The sequence below is a fragment of the Aspergillus vadensis genome (genome assembly GCF_003184925.1).
Source record: "Aspergillus vadensis CBS 113365 unplaced genomic scaffold BO88scaffold_13, whole genome shotgun sequence".
Lineage (NCBI taxonomy): Eukaryota > Fungi > Ascomycota > Eurotiomycetes > Eurotiales > Aspergillaceae > Aspergillus > Aspergillus vadensis.
Window position 1 is genome coordinate 763,857 of NW_020292051.1, and position 18,033 is coordinate 781,889.

At 50.2% G+C, this 18,033-nt stretch overlaps 5 protein-coding genes across 5 annotated transcripts; 2 read left to right on the forward strand and 3 right to left on the reverse strand.

The window, feature by feature from the left end:
• Positions 1-3,057: 3,057 nt before the first annotated feature.
• BO88DRAFT_341435 (PAP/25A associated domain family) lies at positions 3,058-6,471 on the forward strand (the record flags this gene model as incomplete). The annotated part of the gene is made up of 4 exons (XM_025703101.1): positions 3,058-3,583; positions 3,638-3,709; positions 3,771-3,989; positions 4,058-6,471. 4 exons carry the CDS (start codon positions 3,058-3,060, stop codon positions 6,469-6,471), a joined length of 3,231 nt encoding a protein of 1,076 aa, XP_025562456.1.
• Positions 6,472-7,935: 1,464 nt separating this feature from the next.
• erg1 (squalene monooxygenase erg1) lies at positions 7,936-9,957 on the reverse strand. The gene is made up of 2 exons (XM_025706893.1): positions 8,677-9,957; positions 7,936-8,603 (listed from the first exon to the last, which is right to left on the reverse strand). The coding sequence occupies exons 1-2, from the start codon at positions 9,842-9,844 to the stop codon at positions 8,335-8,337; spliced, it is 1,437 nt and encodes a 478-aa protein (XP_025562457.1). The 5' UTR covers positions 9,845-9,957; the 3' UTR covers positions 7,936-8,334.
• Positions 9,958-10,710: 753 nt separating this feature from the next.
• On the forward strand, positions 10,711-13,122 carry BO88DRAFT_405524 (uncharacterized protein). Its single transcript, XM_025706894.1, has 2 exons — positions 10,711-11,108; positions 11,198-13,122. The coding sequence occupies exons 1-2, from the start codon at positions 10,930-10,932 to the stop codon at positions 12,684-12,686; spliced, it is 1,668 nt and encodes a 555-aa protein (XP_025562458.1). The 5' UTR covers positions 10,711-10,929; the 3' UTR covers positions 12,687-13,122.
• BO88DRAFT_488566 (uncharacterized protein) lies at positions 13,018-13,936 on the reverse strand. The gene is made up of 4 exons (XM_025712622.1): positions 13,740-13,936; positions 13,565-13,638; positions 13,391-13,435; positions 13,018-13,302 (listed from the first exon to the last, which is right to left on the reverse strand). Exons 1-4 carry the CDS (start codon positions 13,815-13,817, stop codon positions 13,206-13,208), a joined length of 294 nt encoding a protein of 97 aa, XP_025562459.1. The 5' UTR covers positions 13,818-13,936; the 3' UTR covers positions 13,018-13,205.
• Positions 13,937-14,933: 997 nt separating this feature from the next.
• BO88DRAFT_444350 (L-ascorbate oxidase) lies at positions 14,934-17,578 on the reverse strand. Its single transcript, XM_025710100.1, has 3 exons — positions 17,006-17,578; positions 16,439-16,922; positions 14,934-16,336 (listed from the first exon to the last, which is right to left on the reverse strand). The coding sequence occupies exons 1-3, from the start codon at positions 17,253-17,255 to the stop codon at positions 15,217-15,219; spliced, it is 1,854 nt and encodes a 617-aa protein (XP_025562460.1). The 5' UTR covers positions 17,256-17,578; the 3' UTR covers positions 14,934-15,216.
• Between the last annotated feature and the right edge of the window lie 455 nt (positions 17,579-18,033).

The following is an 18,033-nucleotide window of genomic DNA, read 5'->3' on the forward strand; positions in this document are numbered from 1 at the left end:
ACAGTTGATCCAAGACAAACCGTCGTCGTGAAGAAGCGGGCTTCCGAAGGTGTTTAAACAGGTGGTGGACCAAGGCAACTGGCCTAAAGTTAGTTCATTGGAACGCTGACTGGAGGCGTCGGCCACACGTGCCGCCAGCAAGACGCATTTGACCGGACCAAGGGCCGAGACAGTCGAAAGTTGAAACTCTCCCTGACAGGAGCACGGGAAACGCGGGGCAGAGAAAAGGGGGAAGAACAATGAACCCAGCCGGGCTATCTTAGTGGCAGGAACCGACTATTGGAAACCTTGAGGCGTCGAGTAACATGACCTCTACCGCGTACCGGCGATTGAGGTTCACACAAAGAAGCAGAGGAGATGGGTTTATCTAGACACTTTCGAACGTCGGACACGATCGGGACGTGATTTCCTTTCCCCCCCTCTCACTATTTTATCGCTCCGCCCCTCTTTTGGCGGAGCGCTTCACTGCTTAACATCATGGGGAGGGATGAACGGCTGCACTTTAAACCAGCCAGCAGGACGGAGGACATTTAGCCGGACTAGATGTCGCATGCATCGGTGGTAATAAGTGTAGTCGGAGAATGCACGTCACCCTGCTGAGCTAGTCAATTGGCCAGCCCATGGACGGGGATTAACATGACAATTGCTGCAGGTTCCATGGAGGTACTCAGTATATCCATTTCGTAGCAGCAAATACCAGCATAAGCATAGCGTTGGCTGTGGGTGTGCAATGGCGCGTCCCATTGAGTGCCTCATGAATAGTGAATAATAAGAGCGAGTTTGGTTTCAGATGGATATGAGCAGGACCACCAGATTGGAGAGCAAGTCTCATAGGCCAAACAATACTACGTAGTAATTTGTTACCCTCCCTCCTCCCCTCTCCCCATACTACTTACGAGAAGTAATACATACCAAACAACCCTGCCTAGTACTCAACAATCATCAATGGGTCAAGCAATCGATATTCAGGACCTCTTGATCCTATAGTGGGTATGTATGCCTGAGGCAGTGAAGGGGAAAGAAGTGGGTTCGATGGGGAATAAAGAAACTACGGATGGAAACGAAGAAATAATCCAGAGGTGGAAAAAATCAGAAATTAAATAGGGGAACAGGGGAAACTGGAACAAATCAAAAGCAGACATCGTGGATGACATGACTTGCCCTATTGATAGGAAATTCTTCCATTCTTCCCTTTTCCCCATTTGCAACCGCCGCAATTAATTTGGCAAAAGACCAATAGCTTCCGATATTACTCCTGCCTCGGGGTACACTTACTAAGTACTACTACTTACTAGTAGTATTTACTACCTCCAACACCACCATCCACTACCACCGCGGACTCCGTACAAGAACTACTACTACTCCTAGTATTGTTGTTGCTATTGCTACTTTTACTAGTAGTAGTTTACTCCTTCCCCGGCTAGTCCCCCGAGTCTTTCAGGAGGGACACTGACCAGGCTACCTGTCATCTACCTGGGATTACTTCCTTCCTTGCTTTTGTGCTTAGGTGAGTTGACTTCTGTTTCCAAACATGTTGGTTCTTCGATCATCCTCAACTCCCGCTTTCTATTGCTCGGTAGTATTCTTCTCTTTCTCTTGGATCTCACCCTTTCTGCTGCAATAACCCCTCCAACGGACTCCCTTGTGATTTTCCGTTTCTCTTCTTTTCTGTAAACACTCAATTTCTCTTTGGTCTCTTCCTTTAACCGTCATTCTTTCCCTAAGTCGTTTCTCTCTCAGTTCCTTTCTTTCCTTATTGGAAAACGAAGTAAAGGAAAAAGAAGGAAGGAAGGACATAGCTTCCTCTTTTTCTTACTTTTTTTTCTTCCCATTCCGTTTTTGTTTTTCATTTTCCAGTGCTCTGTGACTTAGATTTTATTATTTGTGTTCTTTTTTTCTTTTCTTCCTTTTTTTTTGCCCCCTGTCTCTTGTTGTTCGCAGGCTGTTTTTGTGTGGAGGGGTCTATCTCTCATAGAGCGATAATAGTTCCCTCTGGGCTGGAAGCATAAACGGCGGTTACCCAGCCGTGCCCACTTCTCGGAACGCCTGGCAGAGTTTCCCGCCGTTGGAACGCAATTGCAGTTGTTCTCCCCCCCTGGCTCTGGCTCTGGCTCCGGCTTTTGGCTTTTGGCTTACCTCTGCAGCAAACCACCAAGCAACCACACCAACCAACTACTACTACCACTACCACTACCACCACCAGCAGATCACCCCCCCTCCTCACCCTGGTGCTTGCTTCGTCGATTGACCTGCCTAGCAACCTGTTGGAATTCTTCGTATATTCGTTCGCTCAAATCACCTGGCTGGTCCTTACATGGAGCAAATTCGGTGTTGCTCTTCCGCGATACGACTCTTCCGCTCGCCTTGTGTGGTTTTTTCCAGTGTGCCCTTCTTCCCGGCTAGAGGCCATCGCTCCCTCCCCTTAAAACACCGTCTATCTGTTTGACGATCGCCCGGTCCGTCCACTCAGTGAACCTTCTGCCCACTACCCCGATTTACCTCGCGCTGGAAATCCCCATACCTCATTCACTCCTGTCTCCGGTCTGCTTCAGATTCCCATTCAATCCATTTTCTGGCGGGTCCACTATTGCGAGAGTTGCCTTTTGCCTCCCCTCCCACACCCCCCCCTCAAATCGAGGACTGCGACACCTTTTGCCCGCGCATAGCACAGCACAGCAGCACAAAAGGCGATTTTGCTGACATATCGCTGGCCGAGTTCTGCACAGAGTCCACTGCCTTCTTCGTCCCCGGCTCTCACTTTCCCTACGGTTACCCTTTGTCCCCGTCCGAAGACACTCGCCGTGCTTCCCCTCGTTGACGGATTATACTGCACTCGCTGGTGGCGGACTGTTTTCCGCCCGCAAGGTTGGATTTTAGGTGGACCTCGACATCAGCGTCCGAATACCGTCGGACCTTCCTCGTCCCACTCTTCCCCAGAGGCCAACGTTGTTCGATCAACGTTGGAGTCGCTATATGATCCCAGACACCCATGGGAATGCTAAACTATCTTCCATCCCAGGTGGAAGGTCGCCGGTAGCAGCACGGAAGGCCTCGAACATGCCGTGGAAGTTATCCACAGAAACGTCTCCGGAGGCAAAGAATCGGCCGCCATTGACTTCGCAGCAGTCCAATTCCCTACCCTCCACCCCATACCAACATGCGCGAAAAATTTCTTTCCACTCCAGGTCACCTTCGCCCCCGCAAGGAAACACCTCCCCTCGCTCCACCCACTCCGAGTCTACCCATCTCCCCCCCTCGCTGCGAAAACAGTTCTCGGGCTGCAAATATGAAACCGCCATGGCTTTCTTCCGTCGAAGAATGCCGTATTCATTAGGTGCCGATCTGCTGCCGGAGGAAAAGGATGGCCTCAAGGAGCGGTTGGAGCCGGAGGAGGAGAAGAGGCTCAGCGCAGATATGCTGGAGGTATACGATCAGCTCCTGCCGTCAGCAGAAAGCGACGACCGGCGACGTCAATTAGTCCGCAAGTTGGAGAAGCTCTTCAACGATCAGTGGCCAGGCTGCAATATCAAGGTTCACGTTTTCGGCTCGTCGGGGAACAAGCTCTGTTCAAGTGACTCAGACGGTATGTTTCGGTAACCCGGCTTACTTTCTGTGTCTGTTCTAACGATGATTTCAGTGGACATCTGTATAACTACCACTTATAAGGAACTTGAGCACGTATGCCTCTTGGCGGAGGTACTAGCCAGGCGTAAGCGAACCACCATTGCCTTCCTTGCGTGAAGAGTCGCTAACAATGATTTGGGGTACAGATGGTATGGAACGAGTCGTTTGCGTATCGCACGCCAAAGTACCTATCGTGAAGATCTGGGATCCGGAGCTGCGCTTAGCATGCGACATGAATGTCAATAATACTATGGCACTGGAGAATACGCGGATGGTCCGGACGTATGTGGAACTTGACGAACGCGTGCGACCCTTGGCTATGATAATCAAGCATTGGACGAAACGGAGGATCCTCAACGATGCCGGTATGTGTCGAGTCGTCGATTTTGGACAGACAACTGAAGCGAGTTTTCGACTGACTGTCCGCACACAGGCCTTGGAGGCACACTAAGCTCCTACACGTGGATTTGCCTGATAATCAATTTCTTACAAACGCGAGACCCGCCCGTTTTGCCGAGCCTTCAAGCCCGGCCGCATAAGAAGAAATTGTCTGCGGACGGGATAGTCTGTTCTTTTGATGATGACCTCGATTCCCTTGTTGGCTATGGGCGAAAAAACAAGCAGAGTCTCGGAGAGCTTCTCTTTCAGTTCTTCAAATACTATGGTCATGAACTTGATTACGAGCGGCATGTGATATCGGTCCGTGAGGGGAAACTCTTGTCGAAGGAGGCGAAGGGCTGGCACCTGCTACAAAACAACCGTTTATGTGTGGAAGAGCCTTTCAATACTTCACGGAATCTGGGAAACACAGCGGACGACACATCGTTTCGAGGAGTCCATATGGAGCTGCGCCGGGCATTCCAAGCCGTTTCCGAAGGGAACCTGGAGCACTGCTGCGAACAATACGAATATCCACCGGAGGAAGAACGCTCATGGGAGAGACCACCGCCCCAACCGCGTCCTGTTCTCACTGCAGCACCGCCACCGTCCCGCGGAGGTCGCGGCGGTGGTCGTGGCGGACGACATTCGAATCAGTTCTCCCGGGGAGGGCACTCCGGTGGTCGTAGAGCTTCCAACATACCGAATAAGTCTGGTAACTTTCGTCAACCCAATGGCATGACCGCCTCGGAGCTTTCTTTGCAAGCGCAACACGCACAGTACCTCTTGCATGACCATCTCTATCAGCAAATACAGATCCTTCAGGCCCAAGAGCAAGAATTGCGGCTGCAGTTGCAGAACCAGGCGCTCCTCACTGGGAGGCCGCCGCCCGTTCTCATCCGCCAACCGTTCATTCAGTTCCCAATGCCACAGCAACAAGAATCCTCTGGCGACGATAACTCTCGATCAAGGTCGGGCACCGTGAACCATCCGCCTCTCAGCACACCGCACCGCCAGAATGTGTATTACAACAGTCACTACCTCCCTGTGGGAGTCCCTGGCGTGCAGGGGAGTAACACAAATCCGCCGTCGCCTTCAGCCACTACTGCCATGCCGGACCTTCGGCGTAGTCCGCGTCGATCATCTGTTGCGAACGGATCTCCGGGTGGGTCACTCCGAGCACACTCACAGCCGGCTCGAACAGTCAATTCCCTTCCGAGCTTTGCGCCGCTGTATTCGATATCTCAAATGGCGGACAGCTCGCCGGGGTCGAAGGCGCGCAATGCTCCAGGTTCACCTGACGGTACGCAGGGCGATGAGAACAACACCTTTATGCCGAGCAGCCTTCCCAACGTGTCCCGTTCCACCTATTTTGATGAATGCCGACCGAATGAGTATATGGGATATTACCTTGCAACTTCCCCGCAGCTACAGACGTATCATCAAAACGCTTTACTATCGCCGCTGTCTCCGGTAGGACTGGCACTGCAGAACGGCGGCGTCGTGCCATTTGTTACGAACCCTCAGGATTATATGACGTCAATTCCGGCAAGTGAAGCGACCGGTCAAGCCTCAGATAACAGCTCTGCATTGCCAACGAAACCAGGGTCGACGTCGCAGCGTGCAACTTCGCGACCAGCTGCATCTGGCGATCGGAGCGGACCCTTGATCGTGGACGGCTCGGTACCCCCTAGTGAACAGCGTCTCTCAGTATCGGCGGAAAGCTATGATCCGTACACGGCTATGAGCCACTGTACGTCGAATTCAGATGACCTGAATATGGATACGCCAGCGAGCGTCTCAGACTCTGTGTCTCATGAATACCAGGACAATAGCTCGGTCGATATTGATCAGCCGCCCTACTTTGGTCGCCAGGGAGTTGACATATACCAAACCGGGAAAGCCGCTGATTCCTTTGTCAATGGGCACGGTGCAAAGCAGAGCCTGCTCTCGAGCCGGTTGCAAAGCCTTCATCTCGCAAACTCGGAAAAGACCTCCGAGCCTCAGCTGAAGAACAGTACCGAGAAGATGAAAGTGCCGCAATCAAACCACGAAGCAGCGGACAGAGACAATCATCGCTCGAAACAGGTAAACTCAGGGGAAAAGCCACTGACCACAGGGCCGTCGCCAGCGGCGGACTCGCACTTTTCTTCCAGTGGGAAACGGCGGTCTAATGGTGTGGATGCTTCTGAACGGGCCAATGGGGTTTCACACAAAACGAAATCGAAGAATCACAATCCGCCTTCCGGACCAATCGATAACGAGAAACGTCATCCCATTGCTCAATCGCGCAAGTCTAACGGGGTCAGTTCGACACCAGACTCGGCTGTCGCCCATACCGGTAGTGGTTGGCAGACGACCAAAAGGAAGCCGAAGAAGAATGCCAGGCATTCAACAGAACACAGGCATGGCTTGCATAGTGGTGCGGAGCCCCTCCCCGCAGATGAGTCATTGAGAAAGGGGGGTTGAAAATATAGATGATGTATCATCGTGAGCATTATCTGTTGTCCGTGTTGCGTTGCCTCCAGCAGTCTTATCTAGCACAGGCCGCACGCGCGATACCTTCGGCCAAGCTGTGCCATAGCTGAACACCTACCGGGTTGGTCTGTTTACTGAACCAGCATCGGGTAGAGAGCTTCCTGGCGGCCATATAGCCAGTTACATGCATGGCTATTGTACAGCCTGTGCTACGATTTTACAAGTGCGTTTTATTTTTGGGGGAGTGCTTGAGTATACTATCGAACCCTTCGATCAACTGGAGGGATGTTCCATGGTACTGTATAAATGAGGCGGCGTCCTCTTCTTGCAAATGACATGATTTCGGTTGCACTTGTTTTCTTGCTACATGTTATGGAAGTACATGACACTTTTCATCCGTCTTTTTTTTCTCTTTTCATGTTCAATATTGGCGTTTTGCAAGGTTAAATAACGGAAAATTGGCAAGTCAGGGGGGTTTGGCTGGTTACCATGGATTACTTGTGAGAATTGCATATGATATATGTTGCCCCATCCTCTATGTCGTGGTTCATCTTATACGTTGTGGTTTTGTTTTGATGTGGTTTGGAGTTTACATTTGACTCCTTTGGGTTGTGATTGAGGGCTTCCCCCCAGGCTGTTGGGTCCATACGACTTTGCATACCGGCTGTATCATCTTTCCCCTTGCTCCCTGCAGTGGTGCTGCTTAGAGGGCAGCGAAACGCAAAAAAATACGCAGACCAAATGAAATATCCCCGCGGGTGCGATTGAGCTCCGAGGGGGAAGATAAAAAAGAAGTGTCAGCTGATTTGAAAGACACAAATTTGAAGTGGAATAGCATATGGCCTAGATGGCCCATTTTTCTTCCTTCGTCTGGCTGAATTGGTCTCGCCGTTTTGTTTCTTCATCATTCTGTTTTGTTTTCTTTTCATCCGCTTTTGAAGATTATAGTCCATCATCATCACCCAACATCATCATCATCATCATCATTATTATCATTGTCATTGTCAATATACCATCATAGCAGGGAGCCGGGCGAGCGGGTTCATATGGTTTGACTTTCACACAGATTCATGTTTGCGTGTGTCGATTTTTTGACAGAGATGCTGCTTCCGTTTTTTCCTTCTTGTTCTTTCATTGCCTATGTTACATAGTATTCATCCACATCGGTCATGGGTTCGGGCAGTTGGGTTGGAAGAGGTGCAAATGTAGACGTTGGAATTTACATATACATGTGATTTCTACAATCAGGTCTCTTTGCTGTAGAAAAGTAGAAAGATGCAGTGGTTACTTACCACTTAACATTGACTAAGGAGCTAACTACATTGTTCCTTCAACCAACCCCAATACCCAGAAGAATTCATTCTGAATCACCTCCGGTGTCACATATGTGCAGATTATGCATCCGGCCCTTATGAATTTATTCATCGAGGGCTAAATGGGTTTGAGGTTTACAGGTACAAACACTTGCCATTCTTCCGTCAAGATGAGACGCGATCAATTCTATCGTATATACAGAATCTAGAAGATACAGGTAGTTGTATTGGAGCAAGAAGACAAAAGGTGTTTCTAATAATACATGTAGGACCAGAAGCAAGAGAGGGAGGTATTAAAAGGTAACACAAAGTATATATGACAAGAAAAGTGATCAGATCTGGTGTGATAAATACATAAGTACGGGATAGGTGGTCATGGCTTCTTCGGCACTTGCAACTCATTGAAATGAATTAACCCGGTGTGGGTTCATTAGGTATAAATAAAGACGTAGGATGAAGTTAGGGGAAGACATGTAGGGTAAATGAGGATGATGTTGCTGATGATGGTGGTAGTAATGGTGACGGCAGTGACGATTCCCCCTTAGCAGAATGCCTCTATGAGCATGTAGGGGAAAATCACAACACATGCGGTCCAGAAAACCATGATGCATTTCAGTAAGGCCAGAGGCAGCATGTAGAAGGGATGCTCGGTGATGACGAGCCAGAGAGAGAGAAAGGCGACACTGAAGAAATGCCAGAACAGAACGTCGGGCTTTTTAATCAGTCCACCTAGAAGACCTACGGGGCCGCTGGTCATTCCTAGCTCGAAGTAACGGAAGCAGCCTCGTTGAAGAGCACGCAAATTTTCATCTAGATTTGCCCCAGAGGGGTCTGGCGTTAGCTGCTGGGACTCTGGGTGCAATGGGGGAGAGGATAGACAAACCATTGGCAGCGAACAGGGCATAGAGAGCCTGCGCTAAGATGTTGATGACTGAGGATGCTTTCTTCCGTCGCCAGTGGAAGGAGGACAGCTGTCGCAGGACTTGTTCATGATTAGCGAGAGTGGGGACCTTCTCCGGACTGAGCAGGTCACGCAGGACCACAACGTCGGTGAATGCGACGGTCATTCCTCCACCGGTCAGCGGATGCCGCATGTTGAGCGCATCTCCTAAAATGACCAGACCGGGAGTCTTGTTCGGAGCACTAGGGAGATATGAATTTGGCATAGAGCGCAGCTGACCCTTGTCCAACGCAGCAATGAATGAAGGCTGAATAGATTTGGGAAGGGACGGGAGGACGACGTTGCGAAGGTGGTTCTTGACACCGCCGTTCTTGACGGAGGCTGATGGGAGATTCTCTGGGATGTCGATGAGGATGCGGGTTTCGTGGGTGCCAATCTGGTAGACGAGGATAGGGGCATTGTCGCTGAGGAGGACGTGGCCATGGTAAAGCTTTGGAAGGTCTGCATCGATCAACTCCAAGCCCCAGAACCTGGACCGGACCTTGGGGGTATTGGTGTGGTATTGTTTGCGGAATTTGGAGGCGTAGCCATCGGCCACCACCGTCAGATGGCCAAAGTAGCAATCCTTCATGTCGCCGGTCACACACTCGACACCAAGAACCTGCTTGGTGTGGGAGCAAGTGACCAAGTCGGTGGCCTTGGTCTCTACGACCGTGACGTTGGGACAGGCCAGCGCGGCAGCCCGCAGCTTCATGACGAAGCGGCCATGGTGGAAACAACGCCCTTGCGGGGCGGGCGACGACGGGGAGGGCTTGGGGTAGGTGAACGAGACGGGTTTCCCAAAGTACGACACATAGTAGCCCTTGGCTGGGATGGCGTCAATGTCTTCCAGACAATCGGCAAGACCCAATTTCTCGAGCGCCTCGACACCGCCAGGCTGTAGCAATTCTCCGACGATCCGGTCAGGCTCCTTCATGGACGCCTCCAGTAGTAGGACGCTACGCCCTTGTCTTCCAAGTGCCACAGCCAATGCACATCCCAGTATTCCGGCGCCCACAATCACGACATCGGCATGGTGGTGAATTAGCCTGCGCTGTTTGGCGACATCGGCAGAGGGGGTGGTATGGCCGTTGGCGACAACAGCGGCCATTTTTGCGGGAGACGGGGGGGGGTCGCGGAGGTGGAAAGGTCAAGGGAGGTCAGAATGGAGCGGACAAGGAAAAATGGCGGGATGCAAAGGGCATATTTCGATGGCGGTGGATCGGAGGAGAGAGATAGAGGGTAAATAATGCTGCGAAGAACAAGCAGGCAGCAATGAGGCAGGGATGAGGAAGAAAAAGTGTTGGAAGGAAAGTTGGAGAGTTTGGATTGACACAAGGGGAGTGGCGTGACATGTGAAAAAGGGACAAAAAGGGCGCGCGCGGGAGAAAGAGGAAAGAGGAGCGAGCTTATGGCCTGATATGATACTTTCTTCCTGTTCAATCCTCCGCGACTAAACTAGTTTCTGATAGTAATCAATCTAGACCATCGGAAATTCTCTTTATTTTTGTAATTTGTGTCTAATGTTGGATGTTTCATATTATACCATTCTATTGTCAATGATGATTTAGGACAATTGATCTTAGTAGTCAATTGGCACTTGAGTTGGAGAAAAAAAATAATTATAAAATAAAATAACACATAAATCAAACATTCTGTAGATCCTCTGGCACAAAGTATTTTAACCTAAAATTAACTAATAGTTAGCTTGAGTGCCATCTGTAGGACAAAGTAATTAGGAGCCTCCCTTGAGGCCGTTGGAGGGCTTATTAGTCGTATCAATCTCCCGCCGCTCTTCTCCCCATTTCTGGTGCCGCTTTAAACCATGTACCTTTTAAGGCGTATAATATTATGAAGTTACATACCGTTATATTTTGCGAAGTAATCAATCAGGCGATCTTACACAAAATTGCGGTAATTTTGTATTTAGTCTAGATAGTCAGCCTCAGGCACTTCAGTTATCGCCGATGCCGATGCCAAGAACCTGACGTCTGAACATCTTTCGCATGAAGCCGCGACTTTCCCCCATCTTGATTGAACCCGCTACAAACATAATCTCTCCTACTACGTGCATCTTACTGTGAGACATGTGCCATTAGTGTCATCTTCTTCAACCCTCCCCGGAAAGGATCCCCTTTCGCAAAACCACCTCACAGTTAGACAACCTCCGCCCTCCGCATCGCATCGCTTCCAGCCATGAACAACGACCAATTCCGTCGCCTTGTCCTCGACAACCCTTCCTCTAAACCCGCCCAATCCAATAGTCCAGATGCATCCTCTTCATCCCAACAACAACCACGCAAAAGCATCGGCAATGCGACCCCCGCAGCCGGCGCTCTGGGCTCGCGCCTCCGCTCCAGCATCCCCATGACACCGTGAGCTGATGCCCCCAAAACACCACCTGCGCTTGTAACCTTTCATTCTAAATGGTCGATCTCACTAACCACACCCATTTTCGTCACAGCCGTGCCTTAACAAATGTCGACTTTGCGCGCCAACTAGCCGAATACCGCCGCGAAGCCCAACCCGCTTCCAAGAGATTCAAATCCTCCGCCGCCCCCAAGGGAACGAAATTACCGTCCGGGTATCAAGATCGGGCTGCGCTGTTGCGCCAAAAGGAAGAAGCGGAAGAAGGGGGAGATGGTGGTGGCGATGTGTCGGATCTGGAGAAGCGTGTCAAGGCGTTGGAGGAGATGGTCAAGCTAGGACAGATTGACCAGGCGACGTTTGAGAACCTGCGTGCTGAAATGGGGGTAGGTGGGGATTTGAAGAGTACGCATATGGTCAAGGGGTTGGATTGGGAGTTATTGAGGAGGGTTAAGGGGGGTGAGGATGTTGATGTGTTGGAAAAGGAAGGGGAAAAGGGTGAGGGGAAGGAGAAAGAAGATGTAGCAGATGTGGATGAGGAGCTGGATCGGGTGTTGGGAGAAAAGGGTGAGGGGGTGGATGCATTGTCTGCCGCCCCGAAGGAGAATAAGGAGAAGAAGAAGGGCGTCATGGCTCAGAGAAAATCAAGAGACGAGATTCTCAGGGAGTTGAAGGCTAGTCGGGCTGCTGCTGCGGCTGAGGCGGCGAAGCCGGCTGAGCCTGCGTTGGGGACTAAATTCAAGAGGATCGGGGGAGAGTCCAAGGCGGAAAAGAAGCGTTGGGTGGAGCAGGATGAGAATGGGCGAAGGAAGGAGATTCTGCAGATCACGGATGCGGAGGGCAAGACGAAGAGGAAGGTGAGATGGCTAGACAAGCCTGGTGAGGTTGGTGGTGGTGATGGGCCTGCTGGATTATTGATGCCGGACAAAGATGCGAAGCCGCTGGGCATGGAGGTTCCAGCAGAGGTTGCATCCAAGGCTCCCGCGTCGGCGGAGGATGATGACGACGATGATATTTTTGCTGGCGTTGGAGATGACTATAACCCGCTTGGTGATCTACCAGATGATGACGATTCGTCGGATGAGAGTGAAGATGGCGACAAGCCACCAAAGGCTACAGAACCAGCTCCTGCTACTGGTGATACAAAGAAACCGGACGTGACAACCAGCCGGCCTCGAAATTACTTTTCTACATCTACGACGGATGAAGTTCCTGAGGTGGACCGGTCGAACCCGTTGGCTAAAGATCCTACTCTACTGGCGGCTCTGAAACGGGCTGCTGCGTTACGACAATCCGAGGAGGCTGGTGCTGCTGATGCTGATGCCGGAGATGTCGACGACGAGACGGCGCTTCGACGAAAGAGGTTCCTGGAGGAGGCGCGTCGGCGGGAAGCCCTGGATGCGATGGATATGGACATGGGCTTTGGAGGAAGTCGCAATGACGATGACGAGGACGACGAGGAAGTGGTGCTGGAGAACGAGGGACGCGGCGGGAAGAAGAGGAAACGAGGGCCGAAGAAGAAGAAGGGCGACAAGGATAGTGTGACGGATGTGATGCGTGTGCTGGAGGGGAGGAAAAAGGAGTGATGTTGAGATGAGCAGATTATACACGAGTTATCAGGGGTGGTGCCTGGGAAAGGAAACCAGTCAAGATGCCTGGTAAACACGGCTATCGCACCTGCATCTTACCGGAAACCAGAAAGTAATTCTTAGGACTCAGTTCCTTCAGGAGCAGTAAGCGACATGCTATGGCGAATCTACGTGCAGTAGGTCGCCTTCCACAGGAGCTCATCTGCACATATCATCTACGACCTACTACCCACGACCTACATAAACATCAAATACGAAAGGCCGACGTGGTACCTTGAGAATCACCCCATCAATCTAAATCCCATCTCAAAGGAGAGTCGTAAACAGTGCACTACTTTCCATATTTTCTACCCGGCTTCCGATGGAATGAACTTAGGCAAATTCCACCTCCAAGTATTACCATTCACCTAGTATGACACAATATTCCATCCATTCATCCACTCATCCCTCAACTCCTATTATACACCCCCAAACCACCCGATATCAGACCACCCTAAGAACAACCAAGTATATTCTTCACGGATAGCAAAGCACACTATCAACATAAACTGGCTCCGACGAGGTATGTTCACCAGGCTGCAGGAGGGTGTTTCGTCCGGTGCAGCCTACTCCACTATTGTATACAATCTCGAGTTAGCATCTTCAGATTCCCCGATATGCATCATACACAGTATCTTGCGCAAAAAGAAAGTCACACTTACGTGAAAAGACGACACGTCTTGGAGAGGAACACGCCTCGAACTTCACTGTGACAGGTGATAAAAACTGTTGTTAGTTGAATCCGGCCTTTTTTTCCCCTCATTCTTTTTCTTCGCAAGTATATAATAATGTGATATCAAATGAAGTCGATAGTATTGGTAGGTGATTCAACTTACAACTGCCCAACTTGAGTACAGTCATCGAAGGGGATCTGGACCGAGTGGCTGCCTTCGTCTGTCTCGAGACCGATCTAGATACAGTAGTCAATCAGTTAGTTAGTGGCCTTGTCCATTATTCATCCATTGTAGGGTTGTAATCAGACACGCTAAGTGATTAAGAAAGAACACGTACAGTCGTACTCAACCTCGCACTCCCAACCCCCGCCAGGAGCAGCGTGCTCAATAGGGTGATGGCTTTGAAGGAATGCATGATAGATAGATAGATAACTGGATGATTATGATGATGTTCTTCGTATCTCACGTATAGGAGTCAACCACAATAATGAGGAGAGAAAAAGAGACACTCAATCGCATGCAGCAGCACTAGCGCATATTTAAGAATGTGTCCGTCCTTCCATTTCCAAGGGCGAAATGCCAGGTACACTTACATAACTCTTCTTCTTTTCCGCGTCCGGCGATCCATCCCTTGCATTGGGGAGGTGGGAGGGGAGGCAAATCGCGTTCAATCCCAATCCAGGGGGATGGATGGTTGAGGTTCCTTTCCTTTCGACCAGCCACGCGATAATTGGATTGCTAGGAGGGTTCACATTAATGCATGCATGCAGAGAATATCTAAGGTTTGTGTTGGGTGTCTGGCTGCGCGTTGCGTGGCGCTGACCTTCTTTCTTTCGCGGCTATACGTGCTTATGGTAGTCGTCGAGTGGTGATAGCGGAGTATTGAGGGACTTGGGGTAGACGTTCTTTGTATTTGGTGAATCCTTTTTTTTACCTCGTAGAAGGATATTCCATAAAAGGTTGGTGTCCAGGTCCGTTTTCATAAACTCTGCTTGGGATTGCGGGTGTGTTACATACACAAGGGGTGGATTGGGAGAAACACAATACATATCATTATTCGGCTAGAAGAACCCCTGTTTAATTGAATTAAACATAGATAGAAGATTATGTAGTGGCATGTGGTAGCATGCAGTTTGTACCAAGAGGGCGCTGAATCGGACTTAGAAGGTAGTAGTAGTGATATCTAATTCTTGATCTACCGCGCCTGGCTCGTGGATATTTATGCTTCATGTACTAGTCGCAGTCTGTCTATTAATTTAGTGCAATCTCTGTTGGATGTTTGTCTTTATTGTAACTTCGTAGGGGAGGAACGGTGATATAAGAAAATATATATATATATACATCTGTATGGGTGAGTGTGTATCGCGCAAAGGGGTAGTATTGCATATGACGTTCACTATGAGTTCAATTACCAAGTCATAGCTGCACTCGCGAAACAAAAATATAGCAGGTACTACTAGTATCATTATAGGTGGCGGAGCATGTTGAAAGGTGCTCCTCTGACGAGTCACGTAAAGCGAATTGCATACGCTATATTTAAATGATATAAAATAGATGCATGCTAACGACAACTGATTACCATGTCCATCTTCAAAGTATATGCCAGATAATTCAGTCTCAAATGAACATCGAAACAAAAACAGGAAGCAACATGTAAGTCTAAAAGAACAATGCATGAAGATTCGTCAAGCAAGAACAGAGTAGAACCCAATAATAACCCCAACGCCCTAAGCCGCTCACACATTGCGAGAACGCCGGCTATATGCAAGATGATGATTGGTAGTGAAGAAAACAGTCAGCTAACGGATGGTCAATCAGTCAAACCCAGGATGATCCATCAATCCATGCGTTGCTGGGGTGTTCTCCGCCGGGTCCGACAACGCTGGCAACTGGTACCGGTCTGGTACCGTCGGCCACGCATCCACCCCATCTAACAGGGCCACAGCTAGCCCGCCGCTCTCGTGCATGGACAGATGACAGTGCATGAAGAACGGACCGGGGTTGACCACATGATAGCGGATCGCTAACCAGCTATGGTCCGGTGTCGATGCCGGCGTCTGGAAGGTGTCGCGGAGTTGAGGGTTCACCAAGTTGAGACTATCAGGGATTTCTTCCATTGCCTCAGCCACAGTAGACCACTTCCATACCCCGGAGCCCCACCCAAGGACAAAGAATTTGTTGGAGTGTTTGTGGATCGGGTGCTGCGGCTGCCCGATCGAGGTCATATTGAAGATAATGTCTACCCAGGTGTTGTTCTTAGTCATGACAGTATATTCGGCGGGGATTGAGGAGTAGTTGAAAAGTGCCGGAGGAGTGAGATCCTCATTGGCCATGGGATAACTGGCTTGGCCGAGGGTCCAGCGATAGGAGGCGTTATAGAGGTTGACTTGAAGGATCTGGGTCTGGTCTGGCTCGGGAGCAGGTGCCTCCTGTTCAAATGGGACGATTTGGGCCTCGTCGAGAATGATAGTGCCATTGATACCAGCCGCGGTACCGACTTCGTTGATGTAACGTGTGGAGGTGTTGAACTGGCTTGGTTCGGAGCCAGTGTAGGACATCAGGGCGGTGCCGTTGATGATTTGGTTTGCGAACTTGTTAGCAACGCGGACGGTATATATGCTAATGGGTTGGTCTAGCTTCACAAGGACCGAGTACCGCGATCCGGCGTAGACGTTGATAGCATCGACCACCACGGGATCGACATAGCGGCCATCGACCGCATAGAGATACATGGGATGTTCATCGATGGAGAAAACCAAGTTGGACGTGCCAGGTAGACTGATGAGGTCGTAGCTGACGTATCGGGATCTCGCATCGACGGACAGCACTTCCTGCTCCCCAACGGTCGGTACACAACCCTGGTAGTACCCCGGCGGAATCTTGCTCTCGTCGAAGGAGAACCCGCCCAGACGGGCTTTAAGGGGTGGCATGCAGCTGATACATGGTAAGTGAACCGATCGATAGCATGAAACAATACCAACAAGAAAGAAAGCAAAGGAATGAAGAGATCAAGAACGAAGAAGACAATAGACCTACCCCATATCAGACATGGTTTTATTTCCTGCGCTTGAAAGCGCAGTCCATTCACCCGATCGGGTGAGGTCGTTAATGTGGTCCTGCGGGGGGCAGATAACCGACCCTTTACCATTGACCAGGATGGCATTAGTACAGGTCGCCTGAACTCCAGAGTCTTCTTCGATTTGCAAAGTCTCCTCGGACGTGAAAACTCGCCAATCGGAGAGCATGATTGGATGGGTGTTCTTTTCAGCTTGCAGCATGGCTTGGAGTTCATACGGGATGCTGCTGATCTTGCTAAACGGTCTCTGCACGTCTGCACGCGGTTCTACATAGATGGCACCATAGAGACCGTCGTCCATCTGGGCTCTGGTGTGGGCATGATAGGCGTAGGAGCCGTAATCGGTGGCTGTCCATTCATAGTAGAATTGCTCACCAGGCTTGATCATTTCTTGGTTGAGGCCCGGGACCCCGTCTGACCATGGGGTGCCATACTGAGGGATACCTAGTCCGTGGGTCAGTATCTGAAAGAAGAGAGAACAAGGCCGCGGCTTGGATAGGCGTGTTGCCGCGCTGCGATGAGCTTACCGTGCCAGTGGACTGTGGTGCCGAATGGCATGGAGTTGTTGACCAGAACTCTCACCTGGTCGCCTTGGTTCACGCGGATATTTGGTGCTGGGACTTGGCCATTGGTGTGGATTGCCTTACGGGAAATACCCGCGACATTGCTATCCTCCCATGTCAAGTCGAGTCTAAAATCCACGACGCGGGAAGAGGAGAGTTGGATGAGGCATGACAGGACTGGCAGAACCAGCGTGTTGAGCTGGGACCACTTCATGTTGGGCGAAGTGCCAGGAAAGGGAACGGCGGATACGTATTGAGTTGACTAACCCTCTCTGAGCGGATCGAGATGTGCGATGGATACGATCTGAGATCTCGACGCCGGTCGAGGCGGGACTTATATGTTTGGAGCGCCATACTTGTTATTGTGCTTGTTATGAAGGAATCGGGGAGGTTTCGGCAGAGCTGGAGCATAGAATATGGTTTACCGAACTCGGGACAGAATGTCGGCCTAAGGAGTGGAATGCAGAGGAAAGCGGTAGCAATATTGACTCGAAGGTGCTCATAGTGTTCGGAAGCATCTCTTTAATTTTTACTCAGCAGGGATGGGAAGGGTGGAATGAGGCGAGGATTGGGGCGTCTCCGATCTCGATCCTCGATCGCTTTCGCTTCCGGGGCTGCTCTCGCTGCACGTGATTTGGTCTACCCTCCCGCAAACAAATAATCTGCTCAATTGGATTGTTTATGGCTTGTTTAAGGTCATCTCCCCAAAGTAGGTGGTATACACTAGTTATCTCTATCTATACCAGTGTGTTTTAGATAGTATACTACTACTTTTGACTATACATCCACTTCCCCCACTGCAACTCCCCACTTCTTCGGGAGGATCCAACCCGATCGCACCCTAAAGAGAATCAATCTACTTACTAACTACTTAAACTCCATGCAGACAGTCATCATTGCAGCGCGGTGCTTGCATCCAAGCCCAACATTCTAGACAGCATTAGTAGTAAATTTTGTCTAACTGAGAGAATTGACAACAGCGATGTTAATTA